The 26947-nt window shown below is 45.3% G+C and overlaps 1 protein-coding gene across 5 annotated transcripts in view; it reads left to right on the top strand.

Annotated features, from left to right (window-relative positions):
- The window catches only part of TRPC1 (transient receptor potential cation channel subfamily C member 1), a 313340-nt gene that overhangs the window by 163563 nt on the left and 122830 nt on the right, over positions 1-26947 (top strand). For 3 of the 5 annotated variants that reach the window (XM_073674677.1, XM_073674673.1, XM_073674678.1), the window contains one exon: positions 20584-22835. The exons of the other annotated variants lie outside the window; for them this stretch is intronic. In XM_073674677.1, coding sequence (XP_073530778.1) covers positions 20584-20811 — 228 coding nt within the window. In that variant the 3' untranslated portion in view covers positions 20812-22835. Of the gene's footprint in view, positions 1-20583; positions 22836-26947 lie in introns of those variants that run through there. 5 annotated transcript variants of the gene reach the window in all.

The following is a 26947-nucleotide window of genomic DNA, read 5'->3' as shown; positions in this document are numbered from 1 at the left end:
CTTTGGCTGGGGCTGTGGTCTCTGGCTGGGGCTGGGGCCTAGGGCTGGTGCCTGTACCGGGCTGAGGCCGGGGCCTTGGGCTGGGGCCTGTACCGGACTGAGCCCGGGGCCTTGGACTGGGGCCTGTACCGTGTTGAGGCCGGGATCTCGGGCTGGGGCCTGTACCAGGCTGCGGCAGGTGCCGGGCAGTGAGTGGCGTTGGGCGCCGAATCAGTGTGGCCTGCGCAGGTTTCCGGTGTGCGCAGCCATCTTCCTAGAGCTGTGATCTACAGGAAAATGGCCGCCGGAGCTACCGGTCTGCGCATGCGCCGGCTCGGGCGGCCATTTTCCTGTAGATCACAGGGAAATGGAAACCGGAAACCTGCGCAAAGCGCACTGCTTCGCCGCCCGACGCCGCTCACAGCCCGACACCGGCCCCAACCCCAGTACAGGCCGGGCACAGGTCCCGGTCCCAGCCGCTCTGCCTCACCTCTGCTCCCGCTCACGCCGCCGCCGCGATCACCACCGTGATCCTGGAGAGCCCTGAAATCCCACTTCACCACCACCGCAGGTAACGTTCGGACGTAAGAGGCACCCCCCATTTTCCTCCCAAATATTGGGGGGAAAAAGTGCGTCTTATGGTCCGAAAAATACGGTATGTGTTTTTGTTTTTGTAAAAACTGCCATACAAAAACATCATCCTAAGAAGTTGCCGTATCTTAAAAAATGCTGCTGATCCCAAAAATGAGAAAAAAAATGCCAGAAACACAAAATTCTGAGTATGTAGACCTCTCAAACATTTTCTATACACTTTTTTATTTTCTTAAAATATGCAGACTTTCTCCTATATCTCTGGTTGAATAAAGTATCTTCCAAAATCTGGCCGTAGGTTGGGGAGTTGATTTTGAATCCATTTTCAATCGGAAAAGGTCCAAATAGCTCATCTTTAATAATACCAGCCCATAGCAGTGCCCCACCTCCACCTTTGGAGTTTAAGTCAAAGTGGAGGTCTTTGCCCATTACTGATCCTGCCATAGGCCCATTCATTTGGTTCATCAAGAGTCACTCTCACCTCATCAGTAGTGTTGAGCGATACCTTCCGATATCGGGAAATATCGGATCGGATTGGATCGGACCGATACCGAAAAAGTATCGGATATCGCCGATTCCGATACCGGAAACCAATGCAAGTCAATGGGACATAAATATCGGAATTAAAATAAACCCTTTCTTTCCTTGTAGGTTATTTCTACATGAAGGAAAACAACTAAGAATAATGTAGAATGTATTGGGGGAGGTGGGGGAGACAATAAAGGCATAGAGGTTTAGCCCAGTCAAATGGAATAGCAGGAATTAATATTTTTTTATTATGTTCTGAGTTACGGAAATATTAACTATGTTAAGTATTTTTATATTTTGTCAGATATTTATGTTTCACTACTTCCATGCTCTTCACCTTCTTTTTTACTTCTCCCACACTTTCTCCTTCATCATCCTCAGCATCTTTTTCATCCACTTCTTCTTCACCTTCTTCTTCTTCACCTTCTTCGTATTATTCTTTTTTTTACATTCTTCATATTCTACTTCTTCATCTTCTTCATATTCTTCTTCTTCATCATATTCTTATTTGTGACAGGCATTCCTGTAGTTGTTATCTATAAAAGGTTGGACATTACACCTTTCGTTCTGCCCGTCACAAAAGATTTACAACAGGATTTGTCCGCGTTCAGTTTGGCCTGCAGCAGCAGGTCTTTTCCAGGGGCACCACGAGGAGGAACGGACTCACCCCCATACACTGCTTAGTCATCTTCTGCTTATAATTTAGATATTATCTTTTGCTCTGATTTTTAGTCTTATGCTTAATGTTCTTCCGCTTTTTGTTCTGCAGCTTCTTGTATTTCTGCTTCTTGGTTTTCTGTCTCTTGTTTTTCTGTATCTTGGTGCTTGTCTTCTCTTCTTTGTCTTCTTGGTCAACTTCTTCAGGGTCATCTTCTTGGTCTTCTTCGGGGTGGTCTTCAGGGTCATCGTCTTCGGGGGTCCTCGTCTTCGGGGTCCTCGTCTTCTTCGGGTTGGTCTTCTGGGTCCTCGTCTTCGGGGTCCTCGTCTTCTTCGGGGTGGTCTTCAGGGTCCTCGTCTTCTTCGGGGTGGTCTTCAGGGTCCTCGTCTTCTTCGGGGTGGTTTTCAGGGTCCTCGTCTTCAGGGTCATTGTCTTCGGGGTCCTCGTCTTCTTAGGGTTGGTCTTCAGGGTCCTCGTCTTCAGGGTCCTCGTCAGGGAGATCCAGAGTGATTACCAAGAACCATTTCAAAAAGCTTGAACTTGGAAATGTAGCAGAAGGTACAAGAAAGCTGAGGAACTACCGAGGACCAGCTGACGGTACTGGAACCCGAATGGATAGCAGAAGGTACAAGAGCCAATGGAACTACCGAGGACCAGCTGATGTTACTGGAACTCGGTTACTAAGCAGGAGGTACCTGTGCCAGAAAGCACTACCAAGGACCAGCAGACGTTGGTGGAACTTGGATACCGAGAAGGAGGCACCTAATCCAAAGGCACTGCCGAGAACCAGCTGACGGTACTGGAACCCGGATGGGTAGCAGAAGGTACAAGAGCCAATGGAACTACCGAGGACCAGCTGATGTTACTGGAACCCGGATGGGTAGCAGAAGGTACAAGAGCCAATGGAACTACCGAGGACCAGCTGATGTTACTGGAACTCGGTTACTAAGCAGGAGGTACCTGTGCCAGAAAGCACTACCAAGGACCAGCAGACGTTGGTGGAACTTGGATACCGAGAAGGAGGCACCTAATCCAAAGGCACTGCCGAGAACCAGCTGACGGTACTGGAACCCGGATGGGTAGCAGAAGGTACCCATGTAAAAAAAAAGTTCAAGGCCGCGAGCCGGCCGCAGTTACCAAAACCCACAGTCCTACAGAGGGTGCTTGTCCTATTGGCACTATGGAACCAGCCTTCATTGCCAGATCCCGCAGCCCACATAGGAGTCACCTAAACTGCAGGCACCATAGAGTCGGCTAACCCGACCGCAACACGACAGGACAACGCATTGGAGGCAAAGTGACGTTGACACTACCCGGAAACAGCTGGCGTGCTGGAACCAGGCTGGGCAGGAGGGAGTACCCGTGCCAAAGACACTGCCGAGAACCAGCTGACGGTACTGGAACCCGGATGGGTAGCAGAAGATACAAGAGCAAATGGAACTACCGAGGACCAGCTGACGGTACTGGAACCCGGATGGGTAGCAGAAGGTACAAGAGCCAATGGAACTACCGAGGACCAGCTGATGTTACTGGAACTCGGTTACTAAGCAGGAGGTACCTGTGCCAGAAAGCACTACCAAGGACCAGCAGACGTTGGTGGAACTTGGATACCGAGAAGGAGGCACCTAATCCAAAGGCACTGCCGAGAACCAGCTGACGGTACTGGAACCCGGATGGGTAGCAGAAGGTACCCATGTAAAAAAAAAGTTCAAGGCCGCGAGCCGGCCGCAGTTACCAAAACCCACAGTCCTACAGAGGGTGCTTGTCCTATTGGCACTATGGAACCAGCCTTCATTGCCAGATCCCGCAGCCCACATAGGAGTCACCTAAACTGCAGGCACCATAGAGTCGGCTAACCCGACCGCAACACGACAGGACAACGCATTGGAGGCAAAGTGACGTTGACACTACCCGGAAACAGCTGGCGTGCTGGAACCAGGCTGGGCAGGAGGGAGTACCCGTGCCAAAGACACTGCCGAGAACCAGCTGACGGTACTGGAACCCGGATGGGTAGCAGAAGATACAAGAGCAAATGGAACTACCGAGGACCAGCTGACGGTACTGGAACCCGGATGGGTAGCAGAAGGTACAAGAGCCAATGGAACTACCGAGGACCAGCTGATGTTACTGGAACTCGGTTACTAAGCAGGAGGTACCTGTGCCAGAAAGCACTACCAAGGACCAGCAGACGTTGGTGGAACTTGGATACCGAGAAGGAGGCACCTAATCCAAAGGCACTGCCGAGAACCAGCTGACGGTACTGGAACCCGGATGGGTAGCAGAAGATACAAGAGCAAATGGAACTACCGAGGACCAGCTGACGGTACTGGAACCCGGATGGGTAGCAGAAGGTACAAGAGCCAATGGAACTACCGAGGACCAGCTGATGTTACTGGAACTCGGTTACTAAGCAGGAGGTACCTGTGCCAGAAAGCACTACCAAGGACCAGCAGACGTTGGTGGAACTTGGATACCGAGAAGGAGGCACCTAATCCAAAGGCACTGCCGAGAACCAGCTGACGGTACTGGAACCCGGATGGGTAGCAGAAGGTACCCATGTAAAAAAAAAGTTCAAGGCCGCGAGCCGGCCGCAGTTACCAAAACCCACAGTCCTACAGAGGGTGCTTGTCCTATTGGCACTATGGAACCAGCCTTCATTGCCAGATCCCGCAGCCCACATAGGAGTCACCTAAACTGCAGGCACCATAGAGTCGGCTAACCCGACCGCAACACGACAGGACAACGCATTGGAGGCAAAGTGACGTTGACACTACCCGGAAACAGCTGGCGTGCTGGAACCAGGCTGGGCAGGAGGGAGTACCCGTGCCAAAGACACTGCCGAGAACCAGCTGACGGTACTGGAACCCGGATGGGTAGCAGAAGATACAAGAGCAAATGGAACTACCGAGGACCAGCTGACGGTACTGGAACCCGGATGGGTAGCAGAAGGTACAAGAGCCAATGGAACTACCGAGGACCAGCTGATGTTACTGGAACTCGGTTACTAAGCAGGAGGTACCTGTGCCAGAAAGCACTACCAAGGACCAGCAGACGTTGGTGGAACTTGGATACCGAGAAGGAGGCACCTAATCCAAAGGCACTGCCGAGAACCAGCTGACGGTACTGGAACCCGGATGGGTAGCAGAAGGTACCCATGTAAAAAAAAAGTTCAAGGCCGCGAGCCGGCCGCAGTTACCAAAACCCACAGTCCTACAGAGGGTGCTTGTCCTATTGGCACTATGGAACCAGCCTTCATTGCCAGATCCCGCAGCCCACATAGGAGTCACCTAAACTGCAGGCACCATAGAGTCGGCTAACCCGACCGCAACACGACAGGACAACGCATTGGAGGCAAAGTGACGTTGACACTACCCGGAAACAGCTGGCGTGCTGGAACCAGGCTGGGCAGGAGGGAGTACCCGTGCCAAAGACACTGCCGAGAACCAGCTGACGGTACTGGAACCCGGATGGGTAGCAGAAGATACAAGAGCAAATGGAACTACCGAGGACCAGCTGACGGTACTGGAACCCGGATGGGTAGCAGAAGGTACAAGAGCCAATGGAACTGCCGAGAACCAGCTGGCGGTGCTGGAGCCCAGGGTAAATACTAAAAACAGAAGAGCCAGAGGTGTATTTGGAGGAGGTTTTAAATCCGTACTACAGTGGATGTGGACAAAGCAGGAGAATTTGCCGGACACACAGCTGGGGATCAGCTGACGTTACTGAATCCCAATAACACTGGAGCAAGCGTTGACTGTGCAGACGGCACTTCTGAGCAGCAACTAGCGGTATTGGAGCCCAGGGTAAATACTAAAAACGGAGGAGCCAGAGGTGTAATTGGAGCAAGTTTTAAATAGGTAGCACAGTGAATATGGACAGAGCAGGAGAAATTGCCGTGAACACAGCAGGGGAACAGCTGACGTTACCGAACCCCAATAACACCGCAGCAAGTGTTGACTGTGCAGACGGCACTTCCGAGCGCCAACTGGCGGTGCTGGAGCCCAGGGATAAGAATGAAAACAGAGGAGCCAGAGGTGTAATTGGAGCAACTTTAAAATCTGTAGTAGTGAGAATGTGGACAGAGCAGGAGAAATTGCCGTCCGCACAGCAGGGGAACAGCTGACGTTACTGAACCCCAATAACATGGTAGCAAGTGTTGACTGTGCAGACAGCACTTCCGAGCGCCAACTGGCGGTGCTGGAGCCCAGGGATAAGAATGAAAACAGAGGAGCCAGAGGTGTAATTCGAGCAACTTTAAAATCTGTAGTAGTGAGAATGTGGACAGAGCAGGAGAAATTGCCGTCCGCACAGCAGGGGAACAGCTGACGTTACTGAACCCCAATAACACGGCAGCAAGTGTTGACTGTGCAGACAGCACTTCCGAGCGCCAACTGGCGGTGTTGGAGCCCAGGGTAAATACTAAAAACGGAGGAGCCAGAGGTGTAATTGGAGCAAGTTTTAAATAAGTAGCACAGTGAATATGGACAGAGCAGGAGAAATTGCCGTGAACACAGCAGGGGAACAGCTGACGTTACTGAACCCCAATAACATGGTAGCAAGTGTTGACTGTGCAGACGGCACTTCCGAGCGCCAACTGGCGGTGCTGGAGCCCAGGGATAAGAATGAAAACAGAGGAGCCAGAGGTGTAATTCGAGCAACTTTAAAATGTGTAGTACAGTGGATGTGGACAAAGCAGGAGAAATTGCCGTCCGCACAGCAGGAGAACAGCTGACGTTACTGAACCCCAATAACACGGCAGCAAGTGTTGACTGTGCAGACGGCACTTCCGAGCGCCAACTGGCGGTGCTGGAGCCCAGGGATAAGAATGAAAACAGAGGAGCCAGAGGTGTAATTCGAGCAACTTTAAAATGTGTAGTACAGTGGATTTGGACAAAGCAGGAGAAATTGCCGTCCGCACAGCAGGAGAAAAGCTGACGTTACTGAACCCCAATAACACGGCAGCAAGTGTTGACTGTGCAGACGGCACTTCCGTGCGCCAACTGGCGGTGTTGGAGCTCAGGGATAATACTGAAAACAGAGGAGCCAGAGGTGTAATTGGAGCAACTTTAAAATCTGTAGTAGTGAGAATGTGGACAGAGCAGGAGAAATTGCCGTCCGCACAGCAGGGGAACAGCTGACGTTACTGAACCCCAATAACATGGTAGCAAGTGTTGACTGTGCAGACAGCACTTCCGAGCGCCAACTGGCGGTGCTGGAGCCCAGGGATAAGAATGAAAACAGAGGAGCCAGAGGAGTAATTGGAGCAACTTTAAAATGTGTAGTACAGTGGATGTGGACAAATCAGGAGAAATTGCCGTCCGCACAGCAGGAGAACAGCTGACGTTACTGAACCCCAATAACACGGCAGCAAGTGTTGACTGTGCAGACGGCACTTCCGAGCGCCAACTGGCGGTGTTGGAGCTCAGGGATTACAGTTCAGGTGGTAGAAACATGAACAGAACAGGAGACCTGGATACTGTTGCCAACCAATTATTTATTCTGGAAGAGGACTGGCAAATTCATGAGAGATCCAGGCCTTGTTCATTTTGAGAAAAGTAAGCCGGTCAACGTTATCGGAGGATAGTCGCATGCGACGGTCTGTTAGTACACCACCTGCGGCACTAAAGACGCGTTCCGATAATACACTAGCAGCAGGGCAAGCTAGCACCTCCAGTGCATACTGACTAAGCTCTGGCCATGTATCCAGCTTACAGACCCAAAACTTGAAGGGAGAAGAGCCGTCTGGGAGTACACTAAGAGGGCAAGACATGTAGTCTGTCACCATCTGACGGAAACGTTGCCTCCTGCTGACTGGAGCTGTCTGTGATGGTGTAGACATTTGTGGCGGCGGGGACACAAAACTTTGCCACATTTCGGCCATACTGGTCTTGCCTTGTGCTGAGGCGCTGCTTCTGCTCCCTCTTTGTGCAGAGCTTCCTCCACTGCCTCGACGCACTGAGCTGCTTTGTAAAGCACTAGCAGCACTGCTCTCGGTTGGAATGGAGAACATGATGGAATGCACCAGTGCGTCTTGGTACTCCCGCATTTTACGCTCCCGGTTCAATGGTGTTATGAGGCTTTGTAAGTTGTCCCGGTAGCGAGGATCTAGGAGGGTGGACACCCAATAATCAGCCGTGTTGAGAATGTGGGCGATGCGGCGGTCGTTTCTGAGGCACTGCAGCATGAAATCAACCATGTGCTGCAGACTGCCAACTGGCCAAGAAACGCTGTCCCCTGCTTGAGGCGTGATCGCTGCCTGCTCTGCATCACCCCACCCTCGCTCTAGATACTGACTACTAGAGCATTGTGTACCTCCCTCCTCTGGACAGATGTCTTCCTCATCCATTGACTCCTCCTCATCCTCCTCACAAAGTGTCCCCTGCCTAGGCCTTTGTGAGGAACCACGTTGCGCAGACTGTAGAGAAGCAGATGGCATTTGTGACTCCTCATCCTCCACCTCTTCCAAAACCTCGTCCCTTAGTGCTTGCAGTGTTTTTTCAAGCAGGCAGATAAGGGGGATAGTCATGCTGACTAGTGCATCATCTGCACTCGCCATCCGCGTGGAATAATCGAAGGCACGCAAAACGTGGCAAATGTCCTTCATAGAGGCCCACTCAGTGGTGGTGAAGTGTGAACGGCGCGCACTGCGACTTGTTTGCGCCTGCTGCAGCTGGTACTCCATTACTGCTGCCTGCTGCTCACACAACCTCTCCAACATATGTAACGTTGAATTCCACCTGGTGGGTAGGTCACATATGATGCGATGTTCCGGAAGACATAATCGGCGCTGCAGAGCTGCAATGCGTGATCTTGCATTGCTGGAACGCCGCAAGTGAGCGCACTCTATGCGGACCTTGTGAAGCAGTGCATCAAGATCCGGATAGTCCCTCAAAAAACTCTGCACGACCAAGTTGAGCACATGTGCCAGACATGGGATGTGAGTGAGGTTGCCTAGGCCCAGAGCTGCCACCAGATTTCGGCCATTGTCACACACTACCATGCCTGGCTGGAGATTCGCTGGCACAAACCACACGTCACTCTGCTGCTTGATGGCATTCCAGAGCTCCTGCGCTGTGTGGCTTCGATTCCCCAAAGAAATTAATTTTAATACGGCCTGTTGACGTTTGGCCACGGCTGTGCTCATATCGGTCATCATAACAGGTAACCGTTCACGGGTCGATGTGGAGGTAGACCGTGACGGCTCCTGCAGCGCTGATTCAGAGGAACTGGAGTATGAGGAGGAGTCAATGTGTACAGACTGGATTCCTGCAATCCTTGGAGTTGGCAGAACACGTACAGCGCCACTCTCAAGATCTGTACCCGGCTCCACAACATTTACCCAATGGGCAGTGAGGGAAAGGTATCGTCCCTGTCCATGCTTACTGGTCCACGCATCAGTGGTCAGGTGGACCTTGCTACTGACGGCGTTTTGTAGCGCATGTTTAATTTTTCCCTCCACATGATGTTGCAGGGCAGGGACGGCTTGCCTGCTGAAATAAAAGCGGCTGGGCACGTTGTATTGTGGGACTGCCAATGCCATAAAGTTACGGAATGTGTCAGTCTCCACCAGCCTGAATGATAGCATTTCAAGGGCCAGTAGTTTAGCAATGCCAGCATTCAGAGCCTGTGCTCGGGGGTGGTTTGCCGAGTATGGGCGCCTTTTCTCCCATGCCTGTGCTAACGATGGCTGTAGACTGGCCTGGGAGTGTGAGGATGACTGGGAAAGTGGTGCTGTGGGTGGAATTACACTGTGTCTCTGTACAACAGTGCCAGAGATTCTTCCATGGCGATCCTGTGAGGAAGCCGAACCAGCTGTGTGTGAGCTGGAGGAAGAGGCTACAACACGAGCTGAAGAGGTGGTAGGTGGCGCTGTAGGTTGGCCTAGGTCTTCAGTGTGTTTGTGTAACTCCACCACGTGCTTGGTCCGCACATGTTTCCACATATTTGTGGTATTGAGGTTGCTGACACTTTTCCCTCTTTTCACCTTCTGATTACACAGCTTGCATTTGACAAAGCAAATGTCATCTGCAACTGTGTCAAAAAAGGACCAGGCACTGCAAGTCTTGGGAGCGCCCGCTTTGGATTTTGGAAGAGCCATGCTCCTAATGGGTGCCGAAGTGGAGGCTACAGGCAACCAAGTCTGCCCCCTCCCTCTCCCTCCTTTTTGGGCCGTTCGGGGAATCTCTTCCTCAGAGCTGCTCCCACCACCTTCCTGTCCCTCACGCCATGATGGGTCAAGGACCTCATCATCTACACCACCCTCTTCAAACAACTGCTTCTCCTGGGTAGTCTCGACAGCACAGTACGCACCAGAAAGTGGCACCTGAGTCTCATCATCAGATGCGTACTGAGGTGTGCTGCTGACCATAGGCACTGGCCCACCCGCCTCTTCAGATTCAGAGAGACAAAACGGTTGCGCATCACTGCATACTACCTCTTCTTCAAATTCTCGAATTCTGCTTGGCTGGCCCCCTCTTTCCAAGCCAAGAGATTCAGAGAACAGAAGTAGAGATGGCTCCTGTCCAGGGCTCTCTGACTGCCTGGGCAATTTGGCAGGTGGTGAAGAGACAGATGGGTGCTCTTCAGTGCTCAGGACCTGAGAGGATCTGGAACTAATTGAAGTCGATGCGTTAGCTGCCATCCATCCGACAACGGCTTCAATTTGGTCCTCGCGCAGCAGTGGGGTACGGCTAGCTCCTACAAAGCTGCGCATAAAGGACTGTTCCCTGGTAAAACTGGGGGATGCTGAGTCACTGGTGCCCGCAGCAGGCACAGAATCCCCACGTCCTCTCCCTGCAGGCACAGAATCCTCACGTCCTCTCCCTGCAGAAACTCCACGCCCACGCCCACGACCACGACCACATGCCTTACTCCCTGCCTTCTTCATCTTGGTAGACTGATAAAGATAGGCAGAAAAGTACTAAGGGCTTAGTGTGCTTATTCCTGAACAGCTGCTAACAGGTATAAGAAACACTAATTTTATAAAGTGTGGACTAGACTTTAATATGAGCTAATGTGGCCTACACAACTGTAAAGTGGAGTGTTTGGTGAACTTTATTTAGGTTTTTTTTGTCACAAAAAGACACTGGATGTGCCTAAAGATGTAATAACGATAGTATCACAAACTTTTTGTAGCTATTACAATGTAGGAAGGTAACCTACAATGCAATAGATGAGGCTGCAAAAAATAGGCTAATACTAATCTGGCTGGGGCTGCAGGGCCCAATGCTGCAGAAAGGCTCCTCTATCTACTCCTATATAGTGTGTTTGGAATCAATTTAGCTGAATATGGATGGAACCACCACACTAATAGGAGATATCAGGAAAAATTATGAATTGGCAATAAAGGACAATGTATGAGGCAGTGACACACACTGAGTGCACTACAACCAGACGGGGTTGAAGCACACACTACAGGGTGAGCTGCACTCACACACCAGACCTTGCAGACAGCGGTGAACAGTACAGATGCAGAGCACTGTGCACTAGTGCTGCAAGACGGAAAAAAAATTCTCTATCTACTCCTATATAGTGTGTTTGGAACCAATTTAGCTGAATACAGATGGAACCACCACACTAATAGGAGATATCAGGAAAAATTATGAATTGGCAATAAAGGACAATGTATGAGGCAGTGACACACACTGAGTGCACTACAACCAGACGGGGTTGAAGCACACACTACAGGGTGAGCTGCACTCACACACCAGACCTTGCAGACAGCGGTGAACAGTACAGATGCAGAGCACTGTGCACTAGTGCTGCAAGACGGAAAAAAATTTCTCTATCTACTCCTATATAGTGTGTTTGGAACCAATTTAGCTGAATACAGATGGAACCACCACACTAATAGGAGATATCAGGAAAAATTATGAATTGGCAATAAAGGACAATGTATGAGGCAGTGACACACACTGAGTGCACTACAACCAGACGGGGTTGAAGCACACACTACAGGGTGAGCTGCACTCACACACCAGACCTTGCAGACAGCGGTGAACAGTACAGATGCAGAGCACTGTGCACTAGTGCTGCAAGACGGAAAAAAATTTCTCTATCTACTCCTATATAGTGTGTTTGGAACCAATTTAGCTGAATACAGATGGAACCACCACACTAATAGGAGATATCAGGAAAAATTATAAATTGGCAAAAAAGGACAATGTATGAGGCAGTGACACACACTGAGTGCACTACAACCAGACTTGGCTGAAGCACACACTACAGGGTGAGCTGCACTCACACACACAGACCTTGCAGATAGCGGTGAACAGCACAGGGAACTGTGCACTAGCACTGCAAGGCACAGTGATTTAGAAAGTAGCTTGGGTAAAGCAGTATAGAGCAAATAGGTAGCTAAAACTGTCCCTCAGAACAACAGCGTCCTATCCCTAACTGAATTCACAGCAGAGTGAGCTCAAAATGGCGGCGGTGGCTTTTATAGTGCATCATGACATCATTTCAGCAGCCAATCACAGCCATGCCATTAGTTAAGATGCCTACATGCCTAACAGGATGTGCCCACACTTCTTAGGATCCTCATTGGCTGAATAAAATGAAAATGTCTCATTGCATTATGGGAACTTCCGATTCCGGTATACGATATTGCAATAGTATCGGAATTAAGTATCGGAATTCCGATACCGCGAATATCGGCCGATACCCGATATTTCAGTATCGGAATGCTCAACACTACTCATCAGTCTATAAAACGTTTGAACAATCTGTCTTCAGACATTTCTTGGACAAGTCTTGACGTTTCAGCTTCGGTGTCTTGTTCAGTGGTGGTCGGGTTCCATCCTTCCATTCCTTGGCCATGTCTCTGAGCACTGAGCACCTTGTACTTCTGGGCACTCCAGGGAGGTTGCAGTTCTGGAATATGACAGCATTGGAGGATAATGGCTTCCTGGTCACTTCACGTTTGATTCTTCTCAAATCTTTGGCAGTTAATGTGCAGCTTTTTTTTGTTTTCAGCACATTTTTTGCGATCCTGTTGACTATTTGCAAAAAAACTTTTGATGGTTCTGTGATCATGACCCGAAATCTTAGCAAATTCAAGAGTGGTGCACCCCTTTGTAATAATTATTGACTTTTCAGAGTCAGCTAAATCTCTTTTATGGCCCATTTTGCCTGAAGAAAACAAGATGATAATAATTTTACACACCTTGATAAAGGGTGATTATATCCTCAGACAGGAAAATATGTGACTAGTATATGATTTACTGTGACTACAGATACAAGATGTCATATACAGGAGAATAAGTGATGGTATATATTATACTATGAGTGTACAATAACAGATATTAGACCAGACACATTTTGTCCTGTATACAATGAATAACATTGAATGTCTGTGCACACAATACACCAAAAACAGGATTATATGTGACCGGTACATGATACAATATGATGGTGTACTGCTATAATATACAGACATCAGATGTCATACAGGATAGGATGTGATAGTATATGTTATACTATGAGTACAGAATATTAGATGTTACCTCAGTCACATACTGTATTATTCTGTATTTGAGGTCTAGCCACAGATTTTCAATGATGTTCAGATGAGGGGACTGTGAGAACCATTGTAAAACCTCCAGCTTGCGCCTTTTGAGGTAGTCTATTGTGGATTTTGATGTGTATTTAGGATCATTATCCATTTGTAGAAGCCATCCTCTTTTCAACTTCAGCTTTTTTACAAATGGTGTTATGTTTGTATCAAGAATTTGTTGAAATTTCATTGACTACATTCTTCCCTCTACTCGTGAAATGTTCCCCGTGCCATTGACTGCAACACAATCCCAAAGCATGATTGATCCACCCCCATGCTTAATGGTTGGCAAGATGTTCTTTTCCTGAAATTCTGTGCCCTTTTTTCTCCACACATAGCTTTGATCATTGTGGCCAAAGAGTTCTATTTTAACCTTATCAGTCCACAGGACTTGTTTCCAAAATGAACCAGGCTTGTTTAAATGTTCTTTTGCATTCTTCTGATGCTGAATTTTATGGTGATGACACTGGAAAGATTTTCTTCTAATGACTCTTCCATGAAGGCAATATTTGTACAGGTGTCTCTGAACAGTAGAACAATGTACCACAACTCCAGAGTCTGCTAAATCTTTCTGAAGGTCTTTTTTAGTAAAGCAGGGGTACTGATTTGCCTCTCTAGCAATCCTATGAGCAGCTCTCACCAAAATTTTGCTTGGTCTTCCAGAACTTATCTTGACCTTTACTGTTCCTGTTAACTGCCATTTCTTAATTATATTTCGAACTGAGAAAAGAGCAACTTGAAAACGCTTTGCTATCTTCTTATAGCCTTCTCCTGCTTTGTGGGTCTCCACCACTTTCATTTTCAGAGTGCTAGGCAGCTGCTTAGAAGGATCCATGGCTGCGGTATCTTGGCAGAAGGTTAGAGGAGGCTGGGTTTTTATAAAGCTGGGAAATTTGCATCACCTGGCCTTTCCTAGCGATGATAGTGAACAAGCCATAACCCTAACAGGCTAATTAAGGTCTGAAACCTTGGTCAAATTTATCTGAGCACTCAAATCTCCAACGGTGCCCAAACTTTTGCATCGTCCCATTTTCTTTTTTGTAATTTTTAAAATGTAAAAAATGAAATTTTTTTTTGCCTAAAATACAAAGGAAATGTGTCATCTTTAACTTTAGGCCTTTTAGAGATCATTTCATCTTCAACTTGCTTAACTGTTCACAATAACAGTAATTTTGACTAGGGGTGCCCAAACTATTACATGCCACTGTACATACAACAGTGTGTATACTGTATGAGATTTGATGTATGTACCCACCGTATGCCATATTCCAGCACTGTATGTGCTATATTGCATGCACTGACATTGCATAGTATAATTGTGTATGCACTGGACTCGTTCTGCACCGGTTATAGGACATCACATTGTATAGATACATTTTGTATATATAAATCTGTGATGTCCTGTAGCCGATGCCGGATCAGTCCGGTGCAAGGTCAGTCTTGTGCAGGGGTCTTTGTAGTCTGATCTGCAGTGTCTCTATCTGGGGCACGATGTGATTTATGGCAGCAGTCTGGACTTTCATACAGATTGGGAGCCGATGACTTCACACTGACAGCCCGACCTGCATGAAGGGTCTAACTGCTGCAACAAATCCCACTGATTCTCAGCAGAGCGGCCTGAGATACAATTCAGGGTCACCGTCCTGCCACATCCTCACCTCACTACACAAATCTCCTGCCCCAATCATAAGCTCATACGTACATCAATCCAAGGATGTCTGACCTTCCATACTGCACAAATCAAGAAACTGGCTGAAGCTCTTCTCCGATGGGAAGAAGGTCAGCGTAAAGTGAGTACAGTGTCTGCTGTGATGCAGCTGGAAACAAGGTTCTATTCCTAAGACTGCGTAGGAATTGTTCTAATTATAACATCTTTCAGAGACAATCGGAAGAAATGCATGAGGGGTTTAGGGAAAAAGGGTATCCCCAGCATGTTTTGGCATCTAGAAACAGTGTCGAATGCAGCCTCTAAAACAGCAGAAGGCTGAGCGGCCTTAACAGCCGCTTGGGGATTGGCCCAGGGAGCAAATGCCCCTCTTCCCTCTGGACCAGCCCACCCCTGCGCATGCCGCTTGTCTGGCGCTCCTGATTCATTTATGAATCAGGAGCGTCTGATTCCAGCACATCTCCTCGTCAAGACCAACATGAAAAATGTTGATCTTGATGAATCAGCGACATAATATATTATTTGTAATAAAATGCAGAGATTCTTATTGAGTAGTAAAGCTTGCCATCAAAACAACTAAACCGCACTATTTCATCCAGTCTCACAATTTTAACTTCAGAACACAACTTCTATAATCTTTGGCACTGCCAGAGGCAAATTAAATTTCTTTATCCTCTAACATTTAGCAAGACCAAAAAACCTTTACACAGTGCACATGATCCCGCATAATACTCCCTTTACCTTAGAAAGTGTATTGCAAGATCAAAACATACATACAATCTACAAAATACTGTTCCTTCAGATCGGTGGGGTTAAGGGGATTATAAAGTTGCTGCAGAAATAAAATACCTGACCATAAAACTCTGTCCTATATAGTAAAAGGTAAAAATACAACAAAGACAATATATAATTAGGATCACCTGTGAAACATGACCTACTGTAGCTTCCCTACAGTTTTCTATCAAAAACATATGAAAGTCTTAACTCCTCCAAACACTTCTTTACACCCTTTATATCTTCTTCTTAAGCCTCATAGCTCAGTTGAGTTTGCTAGAAGTTATTTCTTGCACAGTGTTTTGCTACATTGTATATGGAAACTCCAACGCCTTGCCTCTTACATCGTATTTTATTTCCATAAGACCTGTAGAGACGAGCAGAATATGCAGCAGTAAAGAGATTGTCTCAGGAATACTCGGACAACCCCTTCTCAATCAGTATTTTTGCGGCCAGTAAAATAGCAACATTAAAACTCTCCTCCGGTGCTAGCGGCGTAACAGCGGTATCGGATTTCATCACATTGTTATGTCACACAATCCCTGCTCCCGATCAGCGCTGGCTTCGCTTTCCCTGCTTTTGGATGAATCATACGTCAACGGGAAGCCAGAGCTACAGCTGGCAGCTCACTTCCTCTACTGTATGTCTGATATGTACAAAGGTGGAGAAAGTGAAGCCAGCGCTGATTGGGCGCAGGGATCATGTGACATAACAAGGTGACATGATCCCAGAGAGAGCGAGTGCCGACACCACTGAAATGTCGCCGGCAACGGAGGTGAGTATAAGTGGTGTTTTTTTACTGGCTGCAAATATGCGGATTGAAGAGAGGTTGTCTGAGTAGTGGGCGACTCCTTTAAGCATATTGTACTGGGCAGCATGCTGGTTTAATTGTTAGCATTGTTGCTTTGCAGCGCTGGGATCCTGGGTTCAAATCCTGCCAAAGACAACATCTACACGGAGTCTGCATGTTCTCTCTGTATGTGATAGGGAATTTATTTCTTAGGCTGAAACATGATTTAGACACTAATATTCTGTAAGGCATCAACTATTATGCTGATGGATTCATATAATTGTAAAGCTGATAGGATACTACGTATGCCTGATTTCTTGTGACAATTGATATTAACTGTTTTTGTCAGTTTTTGCTATAGTTGTTTGCCACATTTTTTGATTTAAAAGGTCTGTCATGTGACAATGCTCTTTAAAGGGTCGGTATTGACTTTTAGGATTGCTGCATCCAAAAGATGACACTAGAGTTCTAGTCCTCTTCTCTGAAGAGGATATTTGCATAAATAAAATGTAAGAATACATTATGAAGGTAATCATTATTAGTTGAAATCAGACACCACAGGTTTTTCTCAAAAAATTTACTTTTGCTACATGCAATTAAAATTAGTTAATGAAAAATCCCCCATTAGGCTTTTTACTGGCTTATATCCTAAAAGTTGATCCCTTTAGTTTTATCTTGTATACATTTAAAATAGCAAAGCTGGACTCTGTTTGCATAGCTTTTTAATGCTATACTCTTGAAATGCTTTTATTACATAAAGTATATCAAACCTATCCTTTGAGTAATCTTTTAGTATCTCTTGGGCAGACGTACATTGGTATTTCTTTTTTTTAATTGCATTAATTTTTATATTAGAAGACAATGGTTACAATATGCTATGTACAGTATGGCGAACGGCCTCTACCAGAAGTAGAGTTTGAGAAAAACTCCTCATACATTTTATATCAAATATGATGTAAAATCAAATATATAAACAGTCTTGGGCAGAAAACACCATGGTTAGAAGTAAAGGAGCTTCCACCACTCGTATTCAATCATAAAAAATCGGAATCCTTTATTTAACGATAAAATCCAACATGATAAAAAACATCCGAGTAGAAAAATAGACTTGACTAACAACCATTTAATAACATCGGTTCTAAACGCGTAGGCTCATAAAGTTACTCTTTTCAATTTGGATTTTTGTTTTATCATATTGGAGTACCGTATATTCTTAATAATTATAGAATTTTATATCTTTGAAGATGAGTGCCGAAAGTTTCTGTTCTCATAAACATATAATTATATTGTGGCATCCATTAGTTGGGATTCATTGCCGTGCACCATCAGACATTCACATGACATGAACAAGTTTGGATATTTAATTCTTTGAAGGTGAGCTGGAAAAAAAGTTTCTTTACACTACACCACTGTACATCCCCTTCATAGATAGGATTAAATCTTCAAATCTAAAACACCACGCAAGTTTATTTTTTTTTTCAAATTGACAATAGGACTGGCTGACAATTTTGGAATATCACACTCGTCATGTGTGTTCTTTTTATACTTACTATTTAATGGTATGTTTACACAGGATGCTGCAAATTTTCCTTTTGTATTTGTGGGTAGAATCAGAAGCAAAGAGGATAGGATTTTAATAAATCTTATCCAAATTCTGTGGAGAACAATTTTTGGGAAATCTCAATTTGCTGCTGTGGATGTCTTATGGCGGGATTGCAGAAATTTATCCTAAGATACATGCTGTGAAGTTCTGGGTCATTTTTTGGTTTACTTACAGACAATTTCATATGGTCTTAACTCAACTATATTTCAGTGGTTCCCCTACTAGGGCTCTATGGTGATCTAAGTTTGGCCAATAAAATAACAGGGTGGAATAGACTAGGACTCCAGGGTCACGTAGGAAAAACTCAAAAATGGAAGACAAAAGTTAACTAATTTCCTAAGTCTGTAGTTTTTTTTTATGGATTTTAATTTCTTGCTATTACCATGCTCTATGATAAAAAGAAAAACAACAGTTATATATCAAGTTAAAAAAAAGTGCCTCTCTAGAGATGAGCGAATCTTTTCAAAATCAAATTCGCCAGCTTTATCAAATTTTCATAAAAATTTGATTTGGGGAAAATCGCAAGTACTCCAGTTACTCTGAAAAAACATATATAACATTCTGAGGTGTCCTAGGACTGTACTAAATCCTTTCAAGCTCCTTAAAGTAACACAGCCTTGTTGTGACGTCCTTTCATGATCCAGATTCAACACAAATTGGATCCTGCCCTGGCTTTAATAGAGACTGTGATAGTCCATCCTGATTGACTGTGCTATAATATGCAAAGTGATACTAAGACATTATAGGGAAGCCTGAACAGCAGTGCTCATGATCAAGAGAGTCTTCTCTGGTTAATGCAATCCTCTGCAATGTGTAAAATGGTGGTGGCCATTTAAGATGGTTCACACAAATTGTTAAAATTTGCCTAATTCAATGAATTCCTAAAAAAATTGACCCGAACTTGATTCACATACAAAAAATGTGCTCGTGTCTATGCCTCATGTTATATTTGAGTAATGTGAATAAATACTGTCAGATTAATAATTTCTTAGCTGAATAATCAGTCACATTATCTAAGCTGCTTGTAAATGCCGGGCGGAGACCCCTCAGACATTGAAGCGGCCCATAGTGAAATTAGGATGGTTCAATATCATCTTCCACATTACTATACCCAATTAACTGAACTTCGTTACAGTATTGCAGTCTGTCTATTACTAATTTCCATATGAAATTATATCATGTTTAAACATAAGGACATGGACATACATTATAGAAACATTTTAGAAGAAGTGTAGAAGCATCATGAGCACATCATGAGTCAGCCGGTAATCCCACAACATACGCCTCCAATGTTCCAGTTTTCATAAATTATCACTTTTAACCCATACATCAGATTTATTAGAGGAGGACTCTGTAATGTGTTTAAAGGTTACTGCATGATAAGCATGATAGAGGTCCCATATTACAAGATATTTCTTCTTATGTCCACTACAGATCATTGATCAGAACCAAATGCAGAAAATGACAAAGCTGTGGATATTGTTTCACATAAAATAAATTATGAAAAACATACATAGGCCGGGAAAACGCCAAAAGTGGCAACATTTTTGTGCAACTCCACATTAAGCAAAAATGTTGTAAATTTTCAAAGCGATTTACACCAGAATTCGCTTTGAATTGGGGCCATAATGTAACTTCCTATTCATTTAATACTTGCTCGCTGTGGATTTAGGAATCCAGTGGGTCGGTCTCACTCAGTGTTTGACATTTGCATTACAATTATTATTTTTTCAATTGTCTACATCAAGAATTACACACAGAGATAACTGTCACTAAGTAGGATCACTCATTGGACTTAAAGGGAGCCTGTCACGTGAAAAAACTATATTAACCTGCAAATATGGTGTTAATCTGCAGGTTAATAGCGTTCTGAACCTTCCCGCTGCTAGGAGGAAATTAAATGTATTCCTCCAGTTAGCATTCGGTGTTCAGTCATAGGGGTGGTGCCGGACCAGGTTCAGTCACAGTGGCTCAGGATTAGAGTCTACTGTCAGTCAGTGCCGGGGGCGCAGTTACAGCCGTCGCTTTCTATACACAGAGCAGTAACTGAACCCGCCACCTCTATGACTGGAAGCCGAATGCTGCTGGGGGGAGTAAAGTTAATTTCCTTCCGGCAGTGGGGTTCTCAGAGAGTCGGCTGTATGGTGTCAGAATGCTATTAACCTACAGATTACCCTATATCTGCTAGTTAATAGAGTTTTTTCACATGACAGGTTTCCTTTAAAGGCCAGAAATTACATCAATTCCATCCCAGCATAACTCCCTTCACAACTGATGGATAAACATGAACGTATTGCCAAGATAAAGTAGCCATGTTTTATCTCATGCTACGACACTTTAAACTATGATTTTTAATTACTTTTGTTTGTCATTATTTTAAAGTTTGTGCTGTTTAGTGTTGATTACATTTGTTAATGTTTATGGATTTTGGAAATTTTAGGAATGGAAGAGTCTTAGGCAAAAGAGAGATGAAAACTACCAGAAGGTCATGTGCTGCCTTGTACATCGATACTTGACTTCAATGAGGCAGAAGATGCAGAGCACAGACCAAGCCACTGTAGAAAACCTAAATGAACTCCGTCAGGACCTTTCTAAATTCCGGAATGAGATGAGAGACCTCCTTGGCTTCAGGACCTCAAAATATGCAATGTTCTACCCAAGAAACTAAGACCCTCATTATACAGCTGACCCTTTTTTGCCGCCTATAGAGCTGTTTTTGCTGGTATTTTCTGCATTTTGTTTGTGCCAGTATCTTATTGTCTCAATTAAAGTGTTCATCTCATTATAGTTAATTTTGTTTTCAAGAAATCAGCAGGAAAAATCCAATTTTTTTTCAATATACTTCTTCAGGAATTGGTGTATTGAGTCTTCTCTGTAAGGCTCCAATCCTTTATTTTTCTAAAACCTTTCAGGGATCAGATGAATATACAGTATAAAAGTGTACACGGATTAAACCACCTAGTGGTAGCAGCAGGATTGGTGTCTGTGGGAGCACAGGCTTAGTCCTTCATGGTGAAATGTATATGTGATTGCTAACTTCAGCAAACACGTGAAATCAAATCCATCATCTTCTAACTTGCCCTTGTTGGAATAATTTTGTCCTTGTCCTGCCCTTGTTAGAATAATTTTGTCCTTGTCGTGCCCTTGTTAGAATAGTTTTATTACTATGAGCCATCACAATGGTATATTTAACCAGATCACTTTTTCAGAGGCTCTAATTGTAGAGATAATTCCAAATCAGCAATATAACAGTGATCAGCAAATGTACTGCAGGTCAAAAGGCCTATTTACCCAGACCGATAATCGAAAATTCAATCAATAATGCTTGTTCCCGATTATCAGCTGGTTCATCAGTTGTTTGGTGATGTTTTGTCTCTTTTGAGAGCCATTAAATTTTCATTGCCGATAACTTGCACCCTGTTTGGGGACAAAACGATTGTATGAACAATTGTTCTGACCCCACACAATTTTACCAAGCTATGGCATCGGGGCCATAAAGAAGCGCCATCTGACTTGTATCTATCTAGTCAATCATCACTGATTTTTGGGCGAAAATAATTCCATCTAAGTGGGCCTTAACTTATAGGAGAAGCTCAGACTGCACAAGGGAACAGCAAGCACAATGCAGAAAAGGAATGGCAATGACTTATTAGCAATAGCCTTAGGCTGGCTTCACAAATCCCAAAATTTCGGTCTGTGTAATGACCACAGTCTCCAGACTGACTATGGCATGAGGATATAAAACTGTTAGTTCGGGTCAGGAGATTAGTGGTTGGTCCTAAAAAAAAGGTCCGTACATGTACTGTGAAATGCCAACATGTGAAGTCGACATCAGGGTGCACTTAGATCAAATCAGACCAATATTGTTGTGTGTACATTGCCATTTGATCTGATTGAAATCTTTCTCAAATACTAAAAAATTGATCCTAAAAATCTGCCAAACACAAAAACTGTAGTGCTTAAACAGCATCTGTCTGATGACTCCAATATATGGAACAGAAAGGGTTTATTTTAGGATAATTATAACAAACCAGGAAGACAAGAATATCTGTTGGCATAAATTTCATCATCTGTAAAATTGGCCTGATTGGTCAGCAATTTACCGTCCCAATTCATCAAGGTCACAGAATTATTGCTGAACTCAAAGGTGTCTATGGTGGACAAGCGTTCACAGTTCTGCTCGACTGTAATGGGGATAAAAGTGCCCTGTCCTGCCGATTCCATAAAAAAAAAACCTTGAAAGCATTTGTTGGACTGTTGTTAACCATGCCCCCTCCTGTTAACCCCTACCCACATAAAAAAATCTCAAACCATAATTCAGAAATGGGGTGTGCAATAATTTGAGATTTTTAACACCACAAAACTGGTGCCTGTCAAATAGTCAATGCCGTACTATGTTTTTATTAAAGTTCCCATTTTACTATGTAGAATAAAGTATCAAAATGGTTCATCCTGCTGCTTTATTAAGAACAAGTTATTCTGAGATGAACAACTTTAAAGACTCATTTGCATTCATTGCATATCCTTATAATTTACAATGGCTCTGTGTAACATCATGAGAATGTCATTCATTTACACATATTTATTTTACCCAACAAAGTATCAAAATATTTATGCTGTATGTTCCTTGAAATCAATTGTCATGGCTTTCACAAAGCAGAAACTTTTCTTATTGTTTATTTATGACAAATTCCTATAAAAGATTAAATGTATATATGATTCTCAAAATGATCTCGGACCTTGTCGTCATTGACTTGAAAAAAAGTTTTTTTAAATAGAAAGTGAGCAAATAATACAAGTATTAGCTTCTAAATTGTATTTAAAGTAACACACCAACAAAGCAAATACATTACATTAAGTATATTAAGACTGGGATCACAGCAGCGTATATTCTCTCAACTGAGAGAATCGGGCCGATTATATTAATCACACTCTGGTCAGAGTGTGCTGCGATTCTCTCGGATGAGGAGAAGATGGAGTAAAAAGAAGTCTCCTTCTTCTCTATTCTGTCAGTCTGTGGAAATTGGACTGCACTCAGACGTCAACCGAGTGCAGTCCAATGTTTTATAATATATGAAAGTAATAGGGACATTTTTGAAGCTATGGGGAAGGGAAAATTTTAAAGGGATTGTCTACTACTATGATATTTATCATCTATCCTGAGGTCAGTCAGTATCCTATTCACGTCAATAGGATTGAGCTGCAGTGTTTAGGAAAGGACACTACACGGTGTAAGGAGCTATGCTGTTCTGGCTCCGTACCCTACATCCACCTACTTCTGGAGCTGATAACAGCTGATCATTGGGGTGCCAGGTATTACACTGTGTGCAGAATTATTAGGCAAATTAGTATTTTGATCACATGATACTTTTTATACATGTTGTCCTACTCCAAGCTGCATAGGCTTGAGAGCCAACTACCAATTAAGTAAATCTGGTGATGTGCATCTCTGTAATGAGGAGGGGTGTTGACTAGTGACATCAACACCCTACATAAGGTGCGCTTAATTATTAGGCAACTTCCTTTCCTTTGGCAAAATGGGTCAGAAGAGAGATTTGAAGGGCTCTGAAAAGTCCAAAATTGTGAGATGTCTTGCAGAGGGATGCAGCAGTCTTGAAATTTCCAAACTTTTGAAGCGTGATCACCAAAGAATCAAGTGTTTCATGGCAAATAGCCAACAGGGTCGCAAGAAGCGTGTTGACCAAAAAAGGCCCAAAATAACTGCCCATGAATTGAGGAAAATCAACCGTGAAGCTGCCAAGATGCCATTCGCCACCAGTTTTGCCATATTTCAGAGCTGCAACGTTACTAGAGTATCAAAAAGCACAAGGTGTGCGATACTCAGGGACATGGCCAAGGTAAGGAAGGCTGAAAAACGACCACCTTTGAGCAAGAAACATAAGATAAAACGTCAAGAATGGGCCAAGAAATATCTTAAGACTCATTTTTCAAAGGTTTTATGGACTGATGAAATGAGAGTGACTCTTGATGGGCCAGATGGATGGGCCAGAGGCTGGATCAGTAAAGGGCAGAGAGCTCTACTCCGACTCAGATGCCAGCAAGGTGGAGGTGGGGTACTGGTATGGGCTGGTATCATCAAAGATGAACTTGTGGGACCTTTTCGGGTTGAGGATGGAGTGAAGCTCCACTCCCAGACCTACTGCCAGTTTCTGGAAGACAACTTCTTCATGCAGTGGTACAGGAAGAAGTCGGTATCGTTCAAGAAAAACATGATTTTCATGCAGGACAATGCTCCATCACATGCATCCAACTACTCCACAGCGTGGCTGGCCAGTAAAGGTCTAAAAGAAGAAAAAATAATGACATGGCCCCCTTGTTCTCCTGATCTGAACCCCATAGAGAACCTGTGGTCCGTCATAAATTGTGAGATCTACAGGGAGGTAAAACAGTACACCTCTCGGAACAGTGTCTGGGAGGCTGTGGTGGCTGCTGCTGTTGATCGAAAACAGATCAAGCAACTGACAGAATCTATGGATGGAAGGCTGTTGAGTGTCATCATAAAGAAAGGTGGCAATATTGATCACTAATTTTTTTGGTTTTTGTTTTTGCATGTCAGAAATGTTTATTTCTAAATGTTGTGCACTGATATTGGTTTACCTGGGGAAAATAAACAAGTGAGATGGGATTATATTTGGTTTTTATTAAGTTGACTAATAATTCTGCATAGTAATAGTTACCTGCACAAACAGAAATCCTCCTAAGATAGCCAAATCTAAAAAAAAACCACTCCAACTTCCAAAAATATTAAGCTTGGATATTTATGAGTCTTTTGGGTTGATTGAGAACATAGTTGTTGATCAATAACAAAAATAATCCTCTAAAATACAACTTGCCTAATAATTCTGTACACAGTATAGACCCCATCGATCTGATGTTGACTATTCTGGGAATAAGTATTTAATATTGTAGTAATGGACAACCCCTTTAAGTACTTTGGGCTGTAGTCACACATGGTGTTTTGTTGCAGATTTCTCAGTATGATTTTCTGCAGCAAACAAAGGAAAAAGTAAGGCTGTACTGGGCCCTGCCATAGAAGGGAGGCCGACATGACAGGGTTGGGGCAGGAAGTGTAGTGTAGAGTTGGTTGAGGGTTAGGGATAGGGTTAAATTTAGTAGGCGAGGCTATAGGGATTTACCAGTGGGGGAAGGAGGGATAACAGGGGAGGGGGGAAAATAGGGAAGGGGTATATAAGGGAATATCCAGGAAGTGTGCAGCCATCTTAGACACATCCTGAAGGAGAAGTGGAATCTCATCCACCTTACCTGCGTTCCTTAATGTCCAGGATGGAGTCCGTGGAAGCTGTCTTACACCAGCTGAGAAGTACTGCCGGATGGATGGGTGAAGATTGGCTGCAGGCCTCCGTCCACAGCCTGCTCCAGGGGGTTGGTGGTGGACAATCCCAGTCCCCTCTGGAGATTCGCCGGCCACGGAGTACTAGGCCTCCAGTGCGCCTAAGTCCAGAGGTAACCCCCGGGGTCTGGCGCCGCATGAGGAGCCCCTCTAGGGACCCTTCAGGTCCGGTTCCGGCCCGGCCTGCTGCCTCCCGCCATTCCTGGCTACAGTGGTGGGGCCTACAGCGGGGGGAGGCGCCGGCCTCCCCTTCAACATTGAACCCTGCAGAGGTGGCCGGACCAGAAGCGGTGAGTCCTCAGGCCTCTGTGGGACCCGCCCGGCGGAGTGCATGCGCGTCATTGCGCTCGAGTTCACAGGAGCGGAGGCCGCAGCCCGCGGCCTCTCAACAGCAGTTGAGCGGGCATCGTCTCGCTGGTCCCGCCCCCCACAGTCATGCCACGGCTGCGCTGGGCTCCTCGGCTGCTGCATTGTGCCAGGATCCCTTCGGGCAGCAGCCGGCTGGCCCTGTGCATGGTGAAAGTGAAGGCCCCAGCCCCAGCTTCTAATTACCTGCTCCCTCAGGCCAAAGGACACACGGGCAGCAGTTGGCTGACCCCAACACCAGTACTCACTTCACAGCTCCCCCAGTTAATGTTGCATAAGGGCAGCAGCCAGTTAGCTCTGTCCACAATGAGTGTGCAGGCACAGCTCCCTCAATATGGTCTCAAGCTATACAGCATCAACACCATCATCAGGTGTCATTCAGCCAGCAGTCGGCTGACCCTGTCCCCAATGCTAATTTTTGTGGTGTACTCGCATCGAGCCCCCCTCCAGCCTGCGGGGGCTCTGCTAGAGTCCACAGAAGCCCCTCCGCAGGTCCGGACGTGGAAGGACCCTGTCAGGCTTCCGGATCTGCAGCTGCTGGGGACACAGCACCCAGGCTACCAGGTGAGATTAACCAAAATTTTCCTTTCAGCTCTCCGCTACTTGCCCTTGAGAACAGCAGGTTAGGGGGGTCTTCCTAGGGGGTGGTGGAGGCATGGGTTTAGTAGTGCAGGGTTTACAGATTTAGTAGCGCCCTTGGGTGCAGTGGGGACACAAGGAACGGGAGCAACGTAAGTGGCATGGACGGACAAATTAGGTTCAGGATTGGGGAGTGGGGCACCTTGCACGTCAGCAGGATTATCAGGTTCAGTGGAGACAGGGCAAGGTGCCGCGGGCGATGGGTCAGCAGCTCCAATGCAGTCTGTGGTAGAAAAAGAATAAGAGGATTCTGTCAGGATTGATGATTCCGCAAAAGGGGAAGTATATGTGTGCTTTGATAAGCCTCTGGGGGCTCATTTGAAACAAGAGATAAGAAAGAAAATTTGGAAAAATTAATACGTTGATATTTTTTCACTCCTACCTTTAATTTGGATAGAGTTAAAGAAAATGACTCTAAGAAAGAGGA

This window comes from Phyllobates terribilis, unplaced genomic scaffold, assembly GCF_046119375.1.
Source record: "Phyllobates terribilis strain yellow unplaced genomic scaffold, ASM4611937v1 Scaffold_3__8_contigs__length_932513732, whole genome shotgun sequence".
Classification (NCBI taxonomy): domain Eukaryota; kingdom Metazoa; phylum Chordata; class Amphibia; order Anura; family Dendrobatidae; genus Phyllobates; species Phyllobates terribilis.
Note: the sequence above shows the minus strand (reverse complement) of the source record. Positions and strands in the feature narration are given on the sequence as shown.